Here is a 20661-nt window from a genome sequence, read left to right as displayed (position 1 = left end):
AGAGGACCTACACGATGGTAGCATTACAATCTGTAGACCAAAATCTGTGTCCAGAGGTCTTGCCAGGAGGTAAACCAGGAGAGCCTCCAAGGCAAGAGGCCAGAATCCAGAGATTCAAACAAGACAGGAGAGGAGAAAGAAATTGGGCAGGAGCTGGGGTAGGGAAAGGTGGTCAAATTGAACTGAAACTTGAGTTTGGAGGAGACAGTAACATCCCTAGGATCTTCCTGCCCCATATGCGGGGCGGGAGGGGGGGGGTGTTGTCGGGGCACCTCCCTGGGGTGAACGTACCAAGACTGCAGTTCTGGGCAGCTCTCTTGAGACAAAGAGCGTCTCCAGCTGCTGACAATCGTGGAAGAGGGCTGAGGGAATCCGCACTGGCTGCTCTTGTCTCCAGAAAAGACCGGGTAGAGAGAGGTGGCATCAGAGAGTGGAGACAGGCATCCAACAAGTAGGAACTCCACCAGTGATTTCAGGACACAAAGGCAAATCTGGCCAGACTTCTTTTACCTGCTTGACGAGGCACATTTTCCCTAATGGGATAAAAACGACATAAGGCTTTAATATCCCACTGCATGCATAAGGTCTTTACGTGAAAACTCTAGCAAACCACGTCCTTTGTAGAATTGTGATAATCTAATGTACAAAATCTTCCACGAATAAATAGGCTTCATAACAAATGACTTAGCATTTGTTTCTCAATTACCTTGATTTAGAAATGTCCTGATGGGATCTCAGTAACCCAATACCTGGACTGGGGTGTTTTGTTTTGACTACCGAACACAGAGTTTCTTTTCTGCAGGTGCTGTGTAGCGCAGCCCACGGCGTGACAAGCGCCGTACCTCTCGCCCGCTCCGGGCTGGAGGAAACCGAGCCGGGGAGCGTCCTGCCCCAAAGCTCCCGGCGTGCGGGAACCGGGGCGCAAACACACGCGCCGCTGCGGGGCTCGGTCTCAGCCCCTAACCTTGATCACGTGACTGACAGTATCGCCACGGGACGGAGCTTTAAAGTAGGGGACAGGGGCGAGAGCATCTTCAACCTTCCAGAAGGACAACGACCACAAGCCCCTCAAATTCGCGGCGCCGCCCCTCGGGGCCGCGCGAGGCCACCACCGAGAGGAACGTGTCCCAGAGAGGCCGAGAGGGGGGCTGCGACCCTCGGGGCCGCGCCAGGTTTCCTCCGGCCGCGCGAAGCCACCACCGAGAGGAGCGTCTCCCAGAGAGGCCGGAAGCCGGAGGCTTCCGCCCTCGGTGGCTACGCCGCTTCCGGCCGGATGGTGTGGTGGCGGTGAGGCCGGTGCGCTCCCCGAGGGCCGGCCCGGCGGCCCCGGCTGATGTCCGCAGCGCCCGGGCCTCACGTCTCTCCGGCTGCTGCCGAGGTTTAGGAACGGAGTTCCGAGATGAAGGCGGCGGCGCCGGGAAGACGCCGGTTTGGGAGCAGGAGGTGCGCCGCCCCGGCAGGCCCGGGAGGGAGCGAGGACGCCCTCTGCCGGTGTCGCCTCCCCTCTGGCGCCGGCTGTGCGAGGCTGCGGCTCCCGGGGCGGCCCTGGAGCGTGTCCTCACGGGCACTCAGACCCGCGCTCGGTGTGGTCGTTTTCTGGTCGTGACCTGAAGTCTCACCCGCGCATTTGCTTGAACTGGAAGAGCCCAGCGTGCTCGGTTTGCTATTTTCATTTCAGTCCGTCTGTCGTCAAGCTTCACGTTCTCTCCGCATTGCAGGTTTGACGTCAGAATTCACCGGCAGCGCCCGTTCTCCTTCGGAATTCGTATTTCCGTGCTTCACTCGGTGGGTTTCCAGATGATGGGTCAGCTTTAACCCCAGTAAAGCCTTCAGCAGCCTTTCGCATTTGTGTACGTTAATGACTCGTCTTGCCTCAGGAGTAGCCCGAAAAACACCCCCAAAGCCAGTCTCCCACATTCTCCAGCCTGTGCCGTAATACGTGTTGCCTCGGTGACAGCCCGTAGTGGCTGCAGCCTTGGCTCCCGACCCTGAAAGAGCAGGACCGCGCTAGGAGCCAAGAATGTGTGCTGTGCCGGAAGAACCCCCAACAACCAGGACGCAGCCACTGCTGCTCCTGACTTTGGGCGTTTCTGTTACCTGGGGACGCCTGCACCCTGGGAGGCCTCCGCCCCAACCCTATAGAGGACCTCTGGCGGCAGTGGCGGATGTCCCGCCGCCGAGGAGCAGATCCTGACCATCCTGCCCGCGGAGCACCAGGCCCGGGTGTTAGAGCATCAGCCAGAGAGCAGGGAGGAGGCGGCGATCGCGTGGGGGCTTTGCAGAGAGAGCTCCACGAAACAGGTCGGCAGGCGTGATTAAATGAATGAATAGCCAGCCAGGGAGACAAGCATCCGTACAGCCATGGGAGCAGGGTTGCGGAGCTTCAGGCCCCCTCGACCAGGCTACATGTACTGGTGCCTGCGTTACTTACCTTGATCCTTTCTGGTTTCTTTCCTTCCTTCCTTCCTTCCTTCTTTCTTTCTTTCTTTCTTTCTTTCTTTCTTTCTTTCTGGTTTCTTTCCTTCCTTCCTTCATTACTCTTCTTTATTTCTTTCTTTTTATTGTTATTCTTTTGGTTTTTATTTCTTCTTTCTTTTTTCTTTCTTTCTGGTTTCTTTCTTTCTGGTTTCTTTCTTTCCTTCCTTCCTTCTTTCTTTTCTTTCTTTCTTGAATCTTTTTTTCTTTCTTTCTTTCTTTCTGGTGTCTTTCTGGTGTCTTTCTTTCCTTCCTTCCTTCTTTCTTTTCTTTCTTTCTGGTTTCTTTCTTTCTGGTTTCTTTCTTTCCTTCCTTCCTTCTTTCTTTTCTTTTCTTTCTTTCTTTCTGGTTTCTTTCTTTCTGGTTTCTTTCTTTCCTTTTCTTTTCTTTCTTCTTTCTTTTTTCTTTCTTCTGGTTCTTCTTTTGGTTTCTTTCTTTCCTTCCTTCCTTCTTTCTTTTCTTTCTTTCTTTCTTTCTTTCTTTCTTTCTTTCTGGTTTCTTTCTTTCCTTCCTTCTTTCTTTTCTTTCTTTCTTCCCTTCTTTCTTTATTTCTCCCTTCCTTTCTTTCTCCCTTCCTTCCTTCCTTTCTTTCTTTCAACGTTTATTCATTTTTTCGAGACGGCCCGAGTGGGTAGGGCGTGGGGACACAGAATCCAAAGCAGGCTCCACGCTGGTCAGCACAGAGCTCCACAAGAGGACTCAAATGCACGAACCGGGGAGATCATGACCTGAGCCGAAGTTGGACTCTTAACCAACTGAGCCACCCAGGCCCCTGATCTTTTCTGGCTTCTTACTTCTTGAAGGTGGAACAGACTGTGTGTGTATTTTTCTCTATTCTGTGCCTAGAGAGTTGTTCCCTGAGGTGTCTTTATAATCAGGTATTAATTCTGGTTCACTCATTGAGTCTTTCACAAACCCAACCATATCTTAATTGTTTCCAGGTTGTAGCCAGGACAGGTGGAATAGGAGTGTGTTCAGAGTTTCCTCACCAGGCAGCACAGAAGCCACCAGCTATTCTAGGCCAAGAAACATGTAGACTTCCAGGCCATTCATGAACAAGGTAAGCGTCAGGATCCATCTTGAGAGAGGGTGGCCGAAAGCTGTGCCAGCTATCTAGGTTGAAAAGCAATTCGGAACACCTGAGACAGAAACACGGTGCTGAATCCAACTGAATATCTGTCCTCTCAAGTACAGCATTCCAGCTTGGGCAGCACTAGCAGAGGACGTGATGCGGAATAACATAACGCTGTCGTCCCTATTATCTGACTCGTGAGGAAGCTGTACAGCATTCCTAACCTCATTGAACAACCTTTTCAGACTGCTCTCATAACGTTTATCTTTACTTAAAGCTATTTGTGTTTTCATCATATGTAATCATAGCCTAACCTCTACTGTACATTTAGTACTTGCTCTGTAAAGCAGAACTCACTCTTTTGTATTAAAATGACCTTTTCTGAATTTCCCACATCCTTTGAAGCCATTTTGTACCTCTTTTCTGTTCCCTGTGATGGCAGCTACATCATCTGCCTCATCTTTCAGACTCCTCAAACCCTGTTTGTTTGGTTTTTCCCTTGGTCCCTGCTGTCTTTAGTTAAAAAAGATTCTAAAATATCTTAGATTTCTCTTTTTAGTATTATCTCCTTATTGGCCCTGTTCCCTCTAGTACATTTGAATTTATCCTGACCATCAATTAAAAACAAATTTTTCAGGGCACTTAGGTGGCTCAGTTGGTAAAGTGTCCAAATTCGGCTCAGGTCATGATCTCACAGTTTGTGAGTTCAAGCCCTGCATTAGGCTCTGCACAGTCAGTGAGGGGATTCTCTGTCACTTTCTCTCTGCCCCTCCGCCGCTTGTGTGCACCTGCTCCCCCCACCCTGCCAATAAGTAAATAAACTTTAATGAAAAAAAGAAAACAAATTATTTTTCTTTGTCACTTTCAACTGCGATCCCCAAACTTACTGCTTATTTTCATCATCATCTACTTTTGACACCCATTGTTACTCTCATTATTCAATCCAACTCTCTTTGATTGTCGCTCTATTTGTCTCTTTCCTTGCCCACTTCGTCCCATAATTCTGTACCTACAGAATGGGAGAAAATATTAAAACGCAGATGGGGTGCCTGGCTGACTCAGTTGGTACAGCATGTGACTGTTGATTCAAGCCCCACATTGGGCACAGAGCCTACCTTAAAAAATAAAACACAGGCAGAGGAGGCAAACATACATTTTTCCAAAGAAGACATACAGATGACCAAGAGATACAAATTATCAGAGAATTGCAAGTCAAAACCACAATGGGATATTACCTCATGCCAGTGAGAATGACTGGTGTCAAAAGGACAAGAAAAAAAAAAAAGACAAGAAATAATAAGTGTTGGTGAGGATGTGGAGAAAAGAGAATCCTCATGCACTGTTGGAGGGAATGTAAATTGGCGCAGTCACTCTGGAAAACGGTATGGAAGTTCCTCAAAAAATTAAAAATAGAACTACCCAGCAATTGCACTACTAGTTATTTATCTCCATACAAGGGTCTGACATTGGGAAAAATTGCCATGTCAAGAGGAAAAGACCTTGAAGCTTTTCTCATGCTTCTTTCCGTAGCGTCCTTTTCCAAACATATTATCTGTTGAAAGAGACCTGAATTCTTAATGAAATTGCCGAATATGTAGCCCATTATTAGAGCTTCTTATGCACAGGGGTAGTCTGAGACGTTACCAGAGCTGAACTCACCTGAAAAGCTCTCCCACATTTATTACATTCATAGGGTTTCTCTAATACTGAATAAGGCCAGTGCTTGCACTGGAAGCTTTCTCACATTCTTTACATTTCTTTTTAACTTTTTTTTTTTTTTTTTTTTTTTTTTGAGAGACAGAGCATGAGCAGGGGAGGGGCACAGAGAGAGAAGGAGACACAGAATCTGAAGCAGGCTCCAGGCTCTGAGCTGTCAGTACTGAGCCCAACGTGGGGCTCAAATTCATGAACTGCGAGATGATGACCTGAGCTGAAGCCAACTGAACTACCCAGGCACCCGTCTTTACATTTCTTTATAAGTTTATTTATTTTTGAGAGAGAGAGTGATCGGGGAGGGGCAAAGAGAGGGAAAGAGAGAGAGAATCCCAAGCAGGCTCCACGCTGTCAGCACAAAGCCCAACACAGGGCTCAAACTCACAAACCTTGAGATTATGACCTAAGCCAAAATCCAGAGTTGAATGCTGAACGGACTGAGCCACCCACATGCCCTACATTTTTTACGTTTATAGGGCTTCACTCTAGCCTGGATTTTCAAGTGACCAGCAAGATGAAAGCACTGAATAAAGGTTTTCTCCCACTTACTGCAGTGATACAGTTTCTTCCCCAAGTGGGTTCTCTGATGTTCAGAAAGGGGGCAAAGCTGAATAAAGGCTTTCTCACACTCAGCACAGTTACAAGGTTTTTGTCCTGTGTTCCAGGAGAAATTTCTCCTACATTTATCACCTGTATGTTGGAAGACTTCTTCACAACTGCCTTCCCTGTAAGTCTCCCCATGGAGTCTCCTAGATATGCAGTGCTTGCTTCAAAGGTGTGATACCTATGCAGTCACACAGGGCCCTAGCACTCAGAAGGGTCCTACTTCCGGAAAGTCCTTAGCTTGGTTTCATGTGCTATGTTGTCACAGTCTTGAGATTCTAAATTTTATCTTTGAACTCATGTTCTATAAGTAAAGCAGAACAATAATGCATACACCTACGCAGAGCGTATGTCTTGCCTTCCCATTCGGGTGTAGCGTTGGTAATCCCCCAAGAACACAAAATTCCAGTGGACCCATGATACATGGGAGTTAGTGAGATTCAAAGTAACTACGAAGGGGAGCAGAATAGGCTGCCCCAAAGTGTGCCACTTGGCACGTGGATTTTTTTGAGCCAAAGGCAATCAAGACCCAGAAGACCAGGAATAAATTTTTCCAGCACCCTGTTTTCTGCCTGGGATTCCGATTTTCTTAACCCTTTTGTAGTGTCTGTGTCATTCATTCTCTGTACCAGTCACCCAGGGGTTAAAACCCCTGGAACAAATGAACTCCCCTTCTGCAGAAGCTCAATAACACAAAATGAGCATAGCCTCAAGGAGCTCACTGCCTAGAACAGGGCAGTAAGGATTCTTACCTAGACGTAAGAAATTCAGTTCCTAAGCGATTTTTACTGCAGTCCGTATAAAAACGTCAAGTTACTACGAGTTGTAATAGCAATGCGGTATCAAGTACTATCACCTCCAGTTTGCAGAGGCAGTGAGTTTAGTTTAACTAATAGTCGGGATTCCGACCCCCTACCAGAAGCTGTTGAGCACTGGGCCGACCAAGCTTAGGCCGAGAGCCCTCGTGTAACCCTGTCTTCCTGGCACATAACTGGTACTGAGCAGCTCGCAGCAACACTACACCGTCTGGGCATTCAGTTCTACCCAACACACTTCAGAGGGCCCTGTAGCGGTTTTATCTTGAAATGTCAGGACGTACAGTAAGTCCAGAAATCACGTCTCTTTAACGCGAGCACAGGGGTCTCCCTCCGGCTGTGCGGCACCGAGCGCGGCCACACGGTAGGGAACCCAGCGCGGAGCGGAGTCCCTCGCGTGCAGGCCACACCGGGCGGCTCGAGCAGGTCCCCACGCCGCGAGCAAGACGCACGACAGCGCTCCGCACGCTGAGGAAGCCCCTCAGCTTCCCCTCCGACGGCCGTCCGGCTGCTGAGCCAAGTGTCTGCCTGGGAGGTGTGTCAACGTTCACAGCACTCGGCTCGGAGAGCAGAGGACGCGGCCGGGGAGGCAGGCTCCTGGGAGGGCGAGGCGGCGGCGCTCGATCCCCTTAACACCGGGAGGGTCACGAAGCAAATTCCCACAGGCCCCAACCTCCCGGGCGGGCTGCCGGCTCCCCGCCCCTGCAAGTGCCAGAGGGCCGCGCCCTGCCTCCAGGATCCACTCCGTCACCTCCCGGCGCCCCGCCCCTTCATGCACCGGCACCTCACGTCCCGCCCCCTCGCGCCCCGACGCCCCGCCCCTCATGCCCCGAAGCCCCGCCCCCTCACGTCCCGGCCCCGCAACCTCCCGGCTCGCCTGCTCCCCGCCTCAGCGTCGGGAGTGGTCGCCGCCGCCGCAGGCGTGCGCGGACGGTCGGGGGCCGCCGGAAGCGACGCCGGCCGGGTGGGATTCGCGGGCGTACATCTGCCGGCGGCACGGCCGCCTTCCCCCGGCCCGGTTAAGACTCGCGTCCGGAGAGCGCCGTACCGCGACCGGGGACTCCCAGGTCGGCAAGGGGGGGGTAGGGAAGAGTCCCCCTGCCCGGCAGGGTCTGGGAGGACCACCCTGGCCTGAGGGGACCGCTGCGGTTGCTCGTGGACGCGGTGCCGGCGGGGCCGGGCGGCCGGGTGACGGGAAAGGTGTTTGCGGTCCGGCTGCTCAGCTCCCCGCGGGATCTTCCTCTAAGGAAGGTGTCAACTCCTAGAAGTCCCTGTGTCCTTTATTCTGAATGATCCCTACAACGCAGAACCCCCAAAATCCATCGTCAGGGCGGGGGAGGTGGGAAGGGTGTAAAGGATGCCCAGTGGGGCAGGTGTTCGGCAGGCGACAGACGGCCTCCTCGTGGGCCTGAGCCCTGCGCCCAGAGAGCGGGGCGGGGCCGCGCGGGGCGGGGCTGCCGAGAGGACCCGCTCCCCGCCGGGACTGCGACCCTCACCGAGGACTCACCGGGGGCCAGGCTCCGAGTTACTGCCGGCCGTACGCGCTCCAAACCACCCTACCCACGTTGTCCTGTCGTTACCGGGCCGTGGTTGTGTAAGATGTTAACTAGGGGAAGCTGGGTGAAGGTGCAGGGACTTTTCTGTTCCATTTTGGGAAATTTTCTTTAAAGGTATTCCAAAATAATACGTTAAAAAAAAAGGTAAGATATGTTTACAGAGGGCGAAATACAGGTTTAGAGAGATTAAGCCATACGCATAAGAGAACACGACAGGATTCAAGCCCAGGTCCTTCACCACTGCCCACCGTGCCCGTGAATTAGTCCACATTCACTTAAACGCACAGGCCCTGCCACCACGTGGAAAACAAACCATCTGCACCCACACAGCCTACTGCCTGCATTAAGGTGATTTTACTATTCATTTGTCTTCACTAGATGTGACACTTTCATTCCACTGTCTTTATCAACATGACATTACTATTCCAGGAGGTTCTCGCCCTATAAGATAAAGTCGCAAATAATAGTATTTACTTCAAGAAATGACCCCTCAAAAAATCCACCTAAATGAGTATCAGACTCTCAGCTTTCAATGGAAAAGATCCAGACTTTTTGAAACCCTCAACTCAAAACTTTCACCTTGTTGTATCCACCTCTAAACTGTCGTGTCATGATCCTTGCCCAATCTTTATCCTGCCTCAGGAGATGTGCCTTACACTCCCGAAACCTCATAAAAATCCTGACTTTGCCTTCCTCCCTGGGAGATTTACTAAGACTCTGCCAAGGTAGTGCTAGCACTCATAGCAATAAATTCAGTTTGGTATTATCAATTATTTTGGCGTTATTTTTGGAACGCAGAGATCCAACAATATTCTCAGTATTATCAAAAATGCTGTTTGACAAACATTCCTTATGTTTGGAAAAAGGTTTGAATTATTTTAAACATATTTTTTCAGTTGTCTTTAATTTTGGGTGGAGCCTTCTTTCTCTTCTGAACAGAAACTTTAGACTTAGTGAGTCATGTGTTTAATCAATGAGCATGTGTGTGTGTGTGTGTGTGTGTGCATGTGTGTCTATGTGTGTCTATCTTCTTTTTTTTTTTTTTTCAACGTTTATTTATTTTTGGGACAGAGAGAGACAGAGCATGAATGGGGGAAGGGCAGAGAGAGAGGGAGACACAGAATCGGAAACAGGCTCCAGGCTCCGAGCCATGATCCCAGAGCCTGACGCGGGGCTCGAACTCACAGACCGCGAGATCGTGACCTGGCTGAAGTCGGACGCTTAACCGACTGCGCCACCCAGGCGCCCCAATGTGTGTCTATCTTCTTAACAGTGGTTTTTGTAACCTCAGGAGTGTGTCCTGAAAGGTAACACACTTGTTGCCCGCCCCCCACCATCGGAGCTGGAATGGCTGGAGTACTCCTTCCACGGCCTCCTGAAGAGTCAGAGGGACTCTTCGGAATAAACAACAAAAAATGGCCTGCCAAGGTTCAGGCGACTGGCCCACAGTGGAGCAGCCCAAACCACCAGGAGGTATTCCGCCAGCGCTTCCGACAGTTCTGCTACAAGGAGACCCCTGGGCCCCGTGAGGCCTTGAGCCAGCTCTGGGTGTTCTGCTGTGAGTGGTTAAGGCCTGAGATACGCACCAAGGAGCAGATGTTGGACTTGGTGGTGCTGGAGCAGTTCCTGACCATCCTGCCCGCGGAGCTCCAGGCCTGGGTGCGGGAGCATCACCCGGAGAGCGGGGAGCAGGCGGTGACCGTGCTGGAGGATCTGGAGCGGGAGCTGGATGAACCAGGCCAGCAGGTAGAAAAAGGGCCTGTGCTCAGTGCGGGGATGGTTGGGCGCGGGCATCAGGCTGATGCTTTGTGGGCTCTTGGGATCATGTACACTGTGGGCCCTTCAGATGCCCAGACGAGCCTGCTTGTTCTCAGGTTTCAACCCAGACCTGTGCACAGGAAGTGCTTTCTGAGACATCGGTGCCCCTGGATCCAGCTAAGGAAGCAACATATCTCCAGCCTCAACCCATGGAGATCCAGCTTAAGGGTGAATCTCAGGACCCTCAACACCAACAGGACTGTGGTTAGTGTTGACACTTGGGGCATATGGCTCCCCTGGAGACCTTAGAATCATTCATCATTCAATAAATACATGTCGAATACTTATTACGTGCTGGGCACCATGCAAGGCGGTAGGTATAGTGAGCCAAGCAGACGTGATTCTGGCTTTCACGGATCTTACAATAGTCTGGTGACAGAGGCATTAAATAAACACACAAATGAATGCACCATAACAGACTGCATATGGGGGAAGAAGGTAGAGAAAGCCTTTTTGAGGAAGTAATATGGGAGCTAAATCCTAAAAGTAGAAACTAGCCATAGACGGACAAGCAAGGCAGGCCTAACAGCATGTGCAAAACCAAGTGGGAAGGAAATGGGTTTGAAAGAAGGCCAGAGTGACTGGAACATGAAGGACAGAAGAGCAGAGAGAAGGCCGTCAGGGGCCAGAACACAGGGCTGTGTGGGACCAGGTAAGGAGTCCATACATCTTTAACTTTACTGTGTGTAAGACCCACCTCTGGGTCCTGCGAGAATCCCAGCCCTAGGAAATGCTCAGTAAAGGTGAGCGATGAAGTCCAAGCAGAGGGATAACACAGGATCCGAGATCCGCTCCTTGGCTGAGAGGAGCAGTGCCAACAAGGTGGTCAGAACAAAGTGAGAGCCTGAGAAATTGTGTATTCCTCGCCCGCTTGCTCTCTTTTTTGGTTTTTGATTAGGAACTAACAGGTGCTGCGTAAGCTGGACATTAGCCAGATTGGAGAAGGAGAAGAAAGACCACTTTGAAGACTTGCTGTAGCTTAAGTCAACATTGTGAGGGCCAAAAGTAGGGCAGTTTTGAATGGTGATGGAAGGAAGGGAGGGATGAAGAGAGGTCACTTGTCCTAAAGCCCTGGGAGGTGCTGGAAAGACAGTAGAGTTGCTTTCACTCCTCTCCTGGCTGGAACAAGGAATCCAGGGTTCAGAGTTGGAGCATTTGTACATCTGATGGGTAGAAGTGACGCCCGCTCTTCCCAAGGGAAAATGGAGTGTCATTGTTAGAAATAGTGTCTACACAACATGAGTTATGCTTTCTCTGTTGTCTTCTTTGTTATGCTGAGGGAAGACTTTTAAAGGATGCAGGGTACTTCTTACATATAGGTAGGAGTGTATGAAATTCATGTTTTCCAAATTAAGGTGTTTGACATAGGGTTTTCCTAAAGAACCGAAGCTTGCTGTGTGAAGGTCAAAAGTTTATTGTGTTAGCCAATTAATGAGCATCTTACCCATATGTGTAACAAATTCTTGTAAACTGAACAGAGCCTGTCCTTTTCTTGAAGATATAAGCTGATCATTACGATTAATGATTCAGGCCTGCGGATCACTGCTGCTCTTGGAGACTTCTGGGTAGGAAGGGCCAGCAGCTTGTATCCTAAAATGACACCAGACTATCATGCCAGTAAATGGCAGATGTGTGATTTAAATATAGTCTGTCTCCAGGACCCGTGTTCTTAATTCCTGAGTACTGTTGGGGTATAAAAATGAGGAAGATGGAAAGTTATAGGAAATGAAACTGAAAAGGTAGGCAGAGACATTTTTAACCTTCACTGTGCATCTGGATGACTTTAAAAATATATAAGTGCCTGGGCCCCACCCTCAGAAATTGGCTTTCAGTTGGACTGTGGTGAGGCCCGAGCATGGACTTTTTTTTTTTTTTTTCCAGCCCTCCAGGTGATTTGCATGTGTAGCCAGCTAAAGTCAAGAACCCAGTGGAGCGCGAAGGGCTTATACACTCAACAGATGAGTTTAGGTTTTATTCTGTGGGGAAATTAAAGTTCAATATTCAGAACTTTTAAGTCCTTGGGCAGTTTCAAAATTTGGTAATTTAAACTCTAAGTGTGGTATGTACAGTCTACAAATGGCATGTGAAGTCAGAATAATTTTTAAAACAATACAAAACTGCACACTTCAGTACAGCCACTGTAGATGTTGGGATAGTGTGGGCCATCTGATCACACAGCTCCTGGAAAGTAAATGGCTGTAGTCACCTGAATTCTAAGTTCTGCTAAGGAGCACAGTTTCTTGAATAAACCATGTCTTTAAGTCTCTGTAAAGAAATCTGATAGCAACAAAGTCAGTATCGGTGTACATCCCTTAGACCACGTTGGAAAACCTCCCATGGGATTAATTATACATTGAGAGCACGTGACTTGTTTTTAGTGTTTGCTTATTGATTTTGAGAGAAAGAGAGAGTGTGGGGGAGGGGCAGAGAGTGAGAGAATCTCCAGCAGGCTCCACACTGTCAGTGCCGACCCTGACACAGGGCTTGAACTCATGAACCGTGAGATCATGACCTGAGCCGAAATGACGTCGGACATTTAACCGACTGAGCCACCCAGGCACCCCAAAACCAGTGTCGTTTTAAAATGTGAAATCAGGGGCACCTGGGTGGCTCAGTCGGTTAAACGGCCAAATCTTGATTTCGACTCGGGTCATCATCTCACCGTTGCTGGGTTCCAGCCCCACATCAAGCCTGCTTGGGAATCTGCCTCCCTCTCTCTCTGCCCCTCCCGCCACTCCCCCTCTATCTCCAAAATAAACAAAAGTCATCTTTAAAAATAAAATGCGAAATCAATTTTTTTCATAGCAAGTTTATGAGATTTCCTGACATATCAGTTATCGAGGCAACATTCTCTCATATACCTTTCCTGTGGGTTCGGTCTTCCTGAAGTTCATTCTTTAATAACTACTTCAGGCGCTTTGTGTGTAGACTTTGTCTTTGCTTATCTGAAAACACCCTAATTTTGCCCTCCCTTTCTAATCCCAGTTTAGCTAGAGTAAAATTCGGAATGACAGGTTTTTTCCTCAGGTTTTGAAGGTACTGCTGGTCCTGCCGCTTCTAGCAGCTACTCTTCTAACTGCTGTAATTTGCTAGTGAAAGGCTCCTGTCAGTCTCAATGCTTTTGTAACATTTTTAGGAATTCCATCTTTTCTTATTAGTAGTGTTTACATTTACTCTTAACCTGTATAAGATGAAGTGTCACTAAAAAGTGTGTCCTGTTAGGGTTTTATTTTTACTCATCTTCCTTTGCCCATAAATGCCCTGTTGCTCTAAGGACCCTTGTTTTTCTTCAGTTCTGGAAAATTCTCCACTATCAGTTCTTTAAATAATGTGGGTTTTTGTTTTTGTTTTATTCCTTACGTATTTTCTTCTGGAACTCCCAGAACACACTGGTTAGGACCTATTCATCATCTGTTCATTTTGCTTAACTGCTGTTTCACATATATTATGTCTTTGTCTCTGTGGTACATCCCAGGGGAGTCCTGTTATGTTGCAGTTTATTCTCTCGGACTCTGGTTTATCCACTTTTAAAATCTCTATCCAGTTTTTATACTGTCTACTCTTGTTCCATTTTTGCTGATTTTATTTCCTAACTCTGTGTTTATGTGATGTGGATACTATGACATCAGTTATCTGTTTTAGGGATCTTTAATCTTTTCAGGATTTTTGATGAGAATAATTTCATCTGGGTTGAATTCATGTTCCAAGTGATGACTTTGTTAATCGTCTTTCCTAGCATTCCATTCACGTTTTGAAATTTTCGTGTCTGGGTCCATTTTGAGTTCCTTCCGATCTGCTTCACGCTCTCCCCTTCCTTAGCAATTCTCTCATTACCTGTGCCCCACTCCCACCCCAGAACCGGGGCTCCAGTGTCATGCGGGGAAACACAGACCATCAGTGTCATCACAGGTGTCCCCACAGGGTTGTTGGCCGCCGTGCTGTCCACGTGCTTGTGTGTGTGTCTGTGTCCCACCCAGACTCTGGCATGAGCTGTGAGCTAGAACCTGGCCCATGGCTTCAACTGTAGCTACCATTCTGTGGTTTTGTTCCCTTTCTGGTCCACAGAGATGTTTGTCTTGTCTTTTTAGCACACACTTGTCTTAGAGTAATTTTTATTTTTATCACTCCATGTATGTGAAGCTGAAGTGTGAAGTCGCTGTGTTGTCCTGACTAAAAAGCACACCATTTTTTAGTGGGTTAGAAATTATGTTTCTGTACTATGCTTTTTCTTTTCCTTCTTTTTTTGTTTTGGCGTTTATTCATTTTTGAGAGACAGAAAGAGAACGTAAGCAGGGGTGGGGCAGAGAGAGAGGGAGACACAGAATCCAAAGCAGGTTCCAGGCTCTGAGCTGTCAGCACAGAGCCCGATGCAGGACTCAAACTCATGAACTGTGAGATCATGACCTGAGCTGAAATTAGATGCTTAACCGACTGAGCCACTCAGGTGCCCCACCTATGCTATGCTTTTTAATAATAATCCATAAGTTTTCTTCTCATGCTGATATGAATTTTAGTTCTATTATATGTGCAGTGATGTTTTGGATCTCATCTAGAGTACATTTTATATTTGCTTATGGCTTTAAAAGACCATGTTCTTGCATCAATGTGTACTTTGTGTAATTTTCCTTTGAATTCTGCACACAGATGTATCTAAGGTAGATGTAACATAAGGTTTTAAAGTGCCCCAAAACTTTACGATAACCACATATAACCAGTGACATGAGATTTTTGTTTTGTCACCCGTGTGGCAGGGTGGTCTGGTGAGTAATGATCGCAGGCCCTGGTCCTAAAAGGAGGCCCGGGAAAAGGCTCCTATCACTCTGGGCACCTTGCTTCTCTGCTCCACCTCATCTCTGGGTTTTTGCCCTTCATACGTGGATGCCCTGACCCCCATGACGACTGTCACCCTCCTCAGCAGGGGGCCAGTGAGAGATCTCACATCTACTGTTAGACCTTGGCTCCTTCCCACCCTGCTCCCAGAGTCTCCTTAGCTGACCCATTTGGGCACATTTGGCCAGTGCCTCTGCCTAGGGTTAGGTTTGCCCTTCACTCTGGGTCCTAAAATGGGGTTACTTTCACAGAGAATCTGCCTCGAGTGGGACAGTCTCACTGTTTTCCAGAAACTGTCAACCACTGAGGAAGTGGCCACATCTCCCACCCTGGAGGAGAGTGGTCATCGGGATGCTGCTTGAGGCACGTCTGTAGGAGACACAGGCAGGGCAGTTGTGGGAGCATGCCTTCCCTGGGTCAGGACGGTGGGAGAGTCTAGGTCTGTTACAAGACCCTTCTCTGTGTTGGTGACTAATTTACCTGGGGCATCTCAAATGACCCACAGAGCGGAGCTTCAGGATTGACAGACTCCCAGGTTTTGGGGTTTTCTTTTTGTTTTGTTTTTTTTAATTTAACTTCATTTTTTATTTTTTTAAAATTTACATCCAAATTAGTTAGTATATAGTGAAGCAATGATTTCAGTAGGTTCCTTAATGCCCCTTACCCATTTAGCCCATCCCCCCTCCCACAACCCCTCCAGCAACCCTCAGTTCTCCATATTTATGAGTCTCTTTTGTTTTGTCCCCCTCCCTGTTTTTATATTATTTTTATTTCCCTTCCCTTATGTTCCTCTGTTTTGTCTCTTAAAGTCCTCATACGAGTGAAGTCATAGGATTTTTGTCTTTCTCTGACTGACTAATTTCACTTAGCATAATACCCTCCAGTTCCATCCACGTAGTCGCAAATGGCAAGATTTCATTCTTTTTGATTGCCGAGTAATACTCCATTGTATGTACATACCACATTTTCTTTATCCATTCATCCATCGAAGGACATTTGGGCACTTATCATACTTTGGCTATTGTTGATAGTGCTGCTGTAAACATTGGAATGCATGTGTCCCTTTGAAACAGCACACCTGTACCCCTTGGATAAATACCTAGTAGTGCGATTGCTGGGTCTTAGGATAGTTCTATTTTTAATATTTTGAGTAACCTCTATACTGTTTTCCAGAGTGGCCGCACCAGTTTGCAATCCGATCAACAGTGCAAAAGATATTCTTTCTCCACATCCTCGCCAACATCTGTTGTTGCCTGATTTGTTAATGTTAGCCGTTCTGACAGGTGTCAGGTGGCATCTCATTGTGGTTTTGATTTGTATTTCCCTGATGATGAGTGATGTTGAGCATTTTTTCATGTGTCGGTTGGCCATCTGGATGTCTTCTTTGGAAAAGCGGCTATTCATGTCTTTTGCCCTTTTCTTCACTGGATTATTTGTTTTTTGGGTGTTGAGTTTGATGAGTTCTTTATAGATTTTGTATACTAACTCTTTCTCTGGTGTGTCATTTGCAAATATCTTCTCCCATTCTGTCGGTTGCCTTTTAGTTTTGCTGATTGTTTCCTTTGCTGTGCAGAAGCTTTTTATTTTGATGAGGTCCCAGTAGTTCCTTTTTGCTTTTGTTTCCCTTGCCTCCGGAGACATGTTGAGTAAGAATTTGCTGTGGCCAAGATCCAAGAGGTTTTTGCCTGCTTTCTCCTCAAGGATTTTGATGGCTTCCTGTCTTACATTGAGGTCTTTCATCCACTTTGAGTTTATTTTTGTGTATGGTGTAAGAAAGTGGTCCAGGTTCATTCTTCTGCATGTCGCTGTCCAGTTTTCCCAGCACCACTTGCTAAAGAGACTGTCTTTATTCCATTGGATAGTCTTTCCTGCTTTGTCAAAGATTAGCTGCCCATACGTTTGTGGGTCCATTTCTGGGTTCTCTATTCTATTCCAATGATCTGAGTGTCTGTTCTTGTGCAGTACCATCCTGTCTTGATGATTACAGCTTTGTAGTAGAGCTTGAAGTCTGGGATTATGATGCTTCCTGCTTTGGTTTTCTTTTTCAAGATCGCTTTGGCTATTTGGGGTCTTCTCTGGTTCCATACAAATTTTAGGATTATTTGTTCTAGCTCTGTGAAGAATGCTGGTGTTACTTTGATAGGGATCACGTTGAGTATGTAGATTGCTTTGGGTAGTGTCGACATTTTAACAATATTTGTTCTTCCTATCCAGGAGCATGGAATCTTTTTCCATTTCCTTGTGTCTTCTTCAATTTCTTTCATCAGCTTTCTATAGTTTTCAGTGTATAGATTTTTCACCTCTTTGGTTAGATTTATTCTTAGGTATTTTATGGTTTTTGGTGCAACTGTAAATGGGATCGATTCCTTGATTTCTCTTTCTGTCATTTCATTGTTGATGTATAGGAATGCAACCGATTTCTGTGCATTGATTTTATATTCTGCAACTTTGCTGAATTCATGAATCAGTTCTTGCAGTTTTTTGGTGGAATCTTTTGGGTTTTCCATATAGAGTATCATGTCATCTGCGAAGAGTGAAAGTTTGTCCTCCTCCTGGCCGATTTGGATGCGTTTTATTTCTTTGTGTTGTCTGATTGCAGAGGCGAAGACTCCCAATACTATGTTGAATAACAGTGGCGAGAGTGGACGTCCCTGTCTTGTTCCTGACCTTAGGGGAGAGCTCTCAGTTTTTCCCATTTGGATGATATTAACGTTGGGTCCTTCATGTATGGCTTTTGTGATCTCGAGGTATGATCCTTCTATCCCTACTTTCTTGAGGGTTTTTATCCAGAAAGGATGCTGTATTTTGTCAAATGCTTTCTCTGCATGTATTGAGAGGATCATATGGTTCTTGTCATTTCTTTTATTGATGTGACGAGTCACGTTAATTGTTTTGAGGATATTGAACCAGCCCTGCATCCCAGGTATAAATCCCGCTTGGTCATGGTGAATACTTTTTTTTAATGTATTGTTGGATCCGGTTGGCTAATATCTTTTGAGGATTTTTGCATCCATGTTCATCAGGGCAGACTCCCAGGTTTTTCTTTGCAAGAAGAGTAGTCATGTCTTTGGGGCCACATCAGTTTCTGTCTGTCCCCACATGATAATATCCTATTGTGCCCCATATGTCCAGACATGCTTGTTCTGCGTATTTGGAAACAGGATACTTTTCTGTGCTCTGACCCCTCATTTTTCAGTACTCCAGGGGCCTTCAGGGCCCCCTGCATGGAGCTGCTTCTCAGCTCCACATCAGCACCGGCCCCCTGGCAGCTTCCCTCCTCTCACAGCCCTGTGCCTTCGTCCATCTCAACCCCACTTTGGCCTTCCCTCGGAACCCCCTGTCCTCTCAGATCCTCTTCTGTTGTTGACTTACGCCCCACTGACCATCTCCGTCTGCACAAGCCATGCCTGGCCAGTGCAGCCACTGCTGGTCCCTCTTCCTTTGCCTTCCCCCACTGTCTTCCTCACATGGTGTGGAACAATTGTGTTGGTAGAGTTAAGCCGTGTACTTGTAGTAGATGTGTTTAATTTTAGTTCCTGTATGTTTCAGTGATGTTTGAAATCTCTCCTTTTGTTTCAGGTGACGTAATCGGAATTGAGAAAGGAGAATCGATTCAAAAGCAGGAGGTTACCATAGATACAGAGTCTCCAAAAAAGTCACCTGGCCAAATCAACGGAAAAGTCCCTCATTGTGAAGAAACCCAAGAACATGAAGGACAGACAAAGAGATATCAGAGAAATTCTTCAACCGAGAGAAGATATAAGTGTGACGAGTGTGGGAGAAGATTCACTCAAAACTCCAGCCTCATTAGACATAAGAGAATCCACACTGGAGACAGACCCTATTCATGTAACGTGTGTGGCAAAACTTTCATCCAGAGTTCCCAACTTATTGACCATCAGAGAATACATAACCGATTAAAACCGTATCAGTGTGATGAGTGTGGAAAAGCCTTTTATTACAGTTCACACCTTGTTCAGCATCAAAGGACCCACACTGGAGAAAAACCTTTCCAGTGCAGTGAGTGTGGGAAAGCCTTTCACTACAGCTCCGGCCTCGTTCGGCACCAGAGGACCCACACGGGAGAGAAGCCCTACCAGTGTCACGTCTGTGGAAAGGCTTTCTGTCTGAGCTCGCACCTGATTCAGCACCAGCGCGTGCACACTGGGGAGAAGCCATACCAGTGCAGCGAGTGTGGGAAAAGCTTCAGCCAGAGCTCAGGCCTCTTCCATCACCACAGGATCCACAGTGGGGAGAAGCCGTATGAATGTGATGAGTGTGGAAAGGCCTTCAGTCACAGCTCAGCCCTGGTTGGGCACCAGCGAATCCACAGTGGAGAGAGGCCCTACGAGTGTGACGTGTGCGGGAAGGCGTTCAGTTATAGCTCCCATCTTCTGGGACATCGAAGGATCCACACTGGGGAGAAGCCCTATGAGTGTGACGTGTGCGGGAAAGCTTTCCGGCGGAGCTCGCACCTCCTGGTACATCAGCGAATCCACATTGTAGAGAAGCCCTGGTGATGTCAGCAATGGTGCAGAATTATCCATCCGCACTTTCCTGCAGAACGTCAGATAGGGACGTCTCCGTGATGGAGAAGTAGGGAATTCTGTGGTCACCATTGCGGTTTCCGCTGTCATTTGAAAATACTTCTGGAGGCTGAAAGAGGCAATCACCTGACAGCTTGCCAAACAAGCATGTCGTCTGATGACCTGGGACCTTGGAGGGGCTCGTTCCACGTCCTCAGACTTTCCTCCTCGAAGCAGGGGCTCAGGAGATCTCTATAATCCGTTAGATATGTCCCCAGGGTGGTAGAGATGCTGCTGTTCCCTCCCCTGCCTCCTTTCCTCCCTATTTTCTTTGGAGTTGGAGTGATGATCTTGTCTGAAGTGTGAGTTTAGAGTTACTTGATTTACATTTTTAAAAATCCTGAATTTTTGGTTAGCTTGATAAAAGAGCTCAGCCTATCGGTTGTCTACACTAAAAACATAAATACAAAAACCACTTTGTAATTTGGGATAAACGTTTGGGTGGGTAGGAAGGTTCCATGGGATGGAGCAGGAGGGTTGATCACACACATCCGGTGACCTTTCATATCTTCCACCAGAGATGTCAAACAGGCCAGGGCGCTGTATTTGGCCTGCATGTGCGTTTTTCCCACATAGTATGTTTTGTGATAACATGAAATTATTTCAACTTTTAAAAATCTGGAGATTTCACATCGAATCTGACTTTCCAGATTCTCTTACAAAAACGCATGATGTGGCAATACTAGATGCCACCTTCCCACGAGGCAGGAGTCGAACTGGAGCAGATTATCACCCACTGCGGATGGACACAGTCCACTACCACACAGCGACCTGTGCTCCCTGACCACCCCCTGCTCCCCCTACCTGTGTGAGCCCTGCCCTGCTCTCCGGGCTTCTCAGGACCACCTTGCCACCAAAACACTGCACTTTAGCTTTAGGCGCTGGCCCCCAAGAAGATTTTCTCTGAAGAAAAGGCTTTCTGCTAACAAAAGCTTGAAGATTTACTATAAAAGATTTAAGGAGCACCTGGGTGGCTTAGTCAGTTAGACATCTGACTCATGATCTCCGCTCAGGTCTTGATCTCAGGGTAGGGAGTTCAAGCCCCTTCTTGGGCACTGCGCTGGGCATGAAGCCTACTTAAATAAATAAATTTAAAAATGTATACTTGAGCACCTGAAGGTAGAGGAAAGCCACGGTAAAATTTTCCTTAGACAGAATGTACAGGTACTTATTGAAAGTCAACTGTGATGGCT

General features: G+C 47.5%; 1 protein-coding gene and 1 long non-coding RNA gene across 3 annotated transcripts in view; both read left to right on the top strand.

Annotated features, from left to right (window-relative positions):
• Nucleotides 1–1456: 1456 nt before the first annotated feature.
• On the top strand, nt 1457–3942 carry LOC115514843. Its single transcript, XR_003969101.1, has 2 exons — nt 1457–2301; nt 3417–3942. It is a non-coding gene; the product is annotated as an uncharacterized LOC115514843 (long non-coding RNA).
• A 3667-nt stretch (nt 3943–7609) lies between these two features.
• Nucleotides 7610–20661, top strand: part of ZSCAN16 (zinc finger and SCAN domain containing 16) — a 29879-nt gene continuing 16827 nt past the window's right edge. Inside the window, exons 1-4 of one of the 2 annotated variants that reach the window (XM_030316889.2) lie at nt 7610–7745; nt 9526–9980; nt 10109–10256; nt 18462–20497. In XM_030316889.2, coding sequence (XP_030172749.1) covers nt 9582–9980; nt 10109–10256; nt 18462–19402 — 1488 coding nt within the window. In that variant the 5' untranslated portion in view covers nt 7610–7745; nt 9526–9581 and the 3' untranslated portion in view covers nt 19403–20497. Of the gene's footprint in view, nt 7746–8346; nt 8583–9525; nt 9981–10108; nt 10257–18461; nt 20498–20661 lie in introns of those variants that run through there. The other variant, XM_030316894.1, reaches the window with a different exon arrangement.

This window comes from Lynx canadensis, chromosome B2, assembly GCF_007474595.2.
Source record: "Lynx canadensis isolate LIC74 chromosome B2, mLynCan4.pri.v2, whole genome shotgun sequence".
Taxonomy (NCBI): Eukaryota; Metazoa; Chordata; class Mammalia; order Carnivora; family Felidae; genus Lynx; species Lynx canadensis.
Note: the sequence above shows the minus strand (reverse complement) of the source record. Positions and strands in the feature narration are given on the sequence as shown.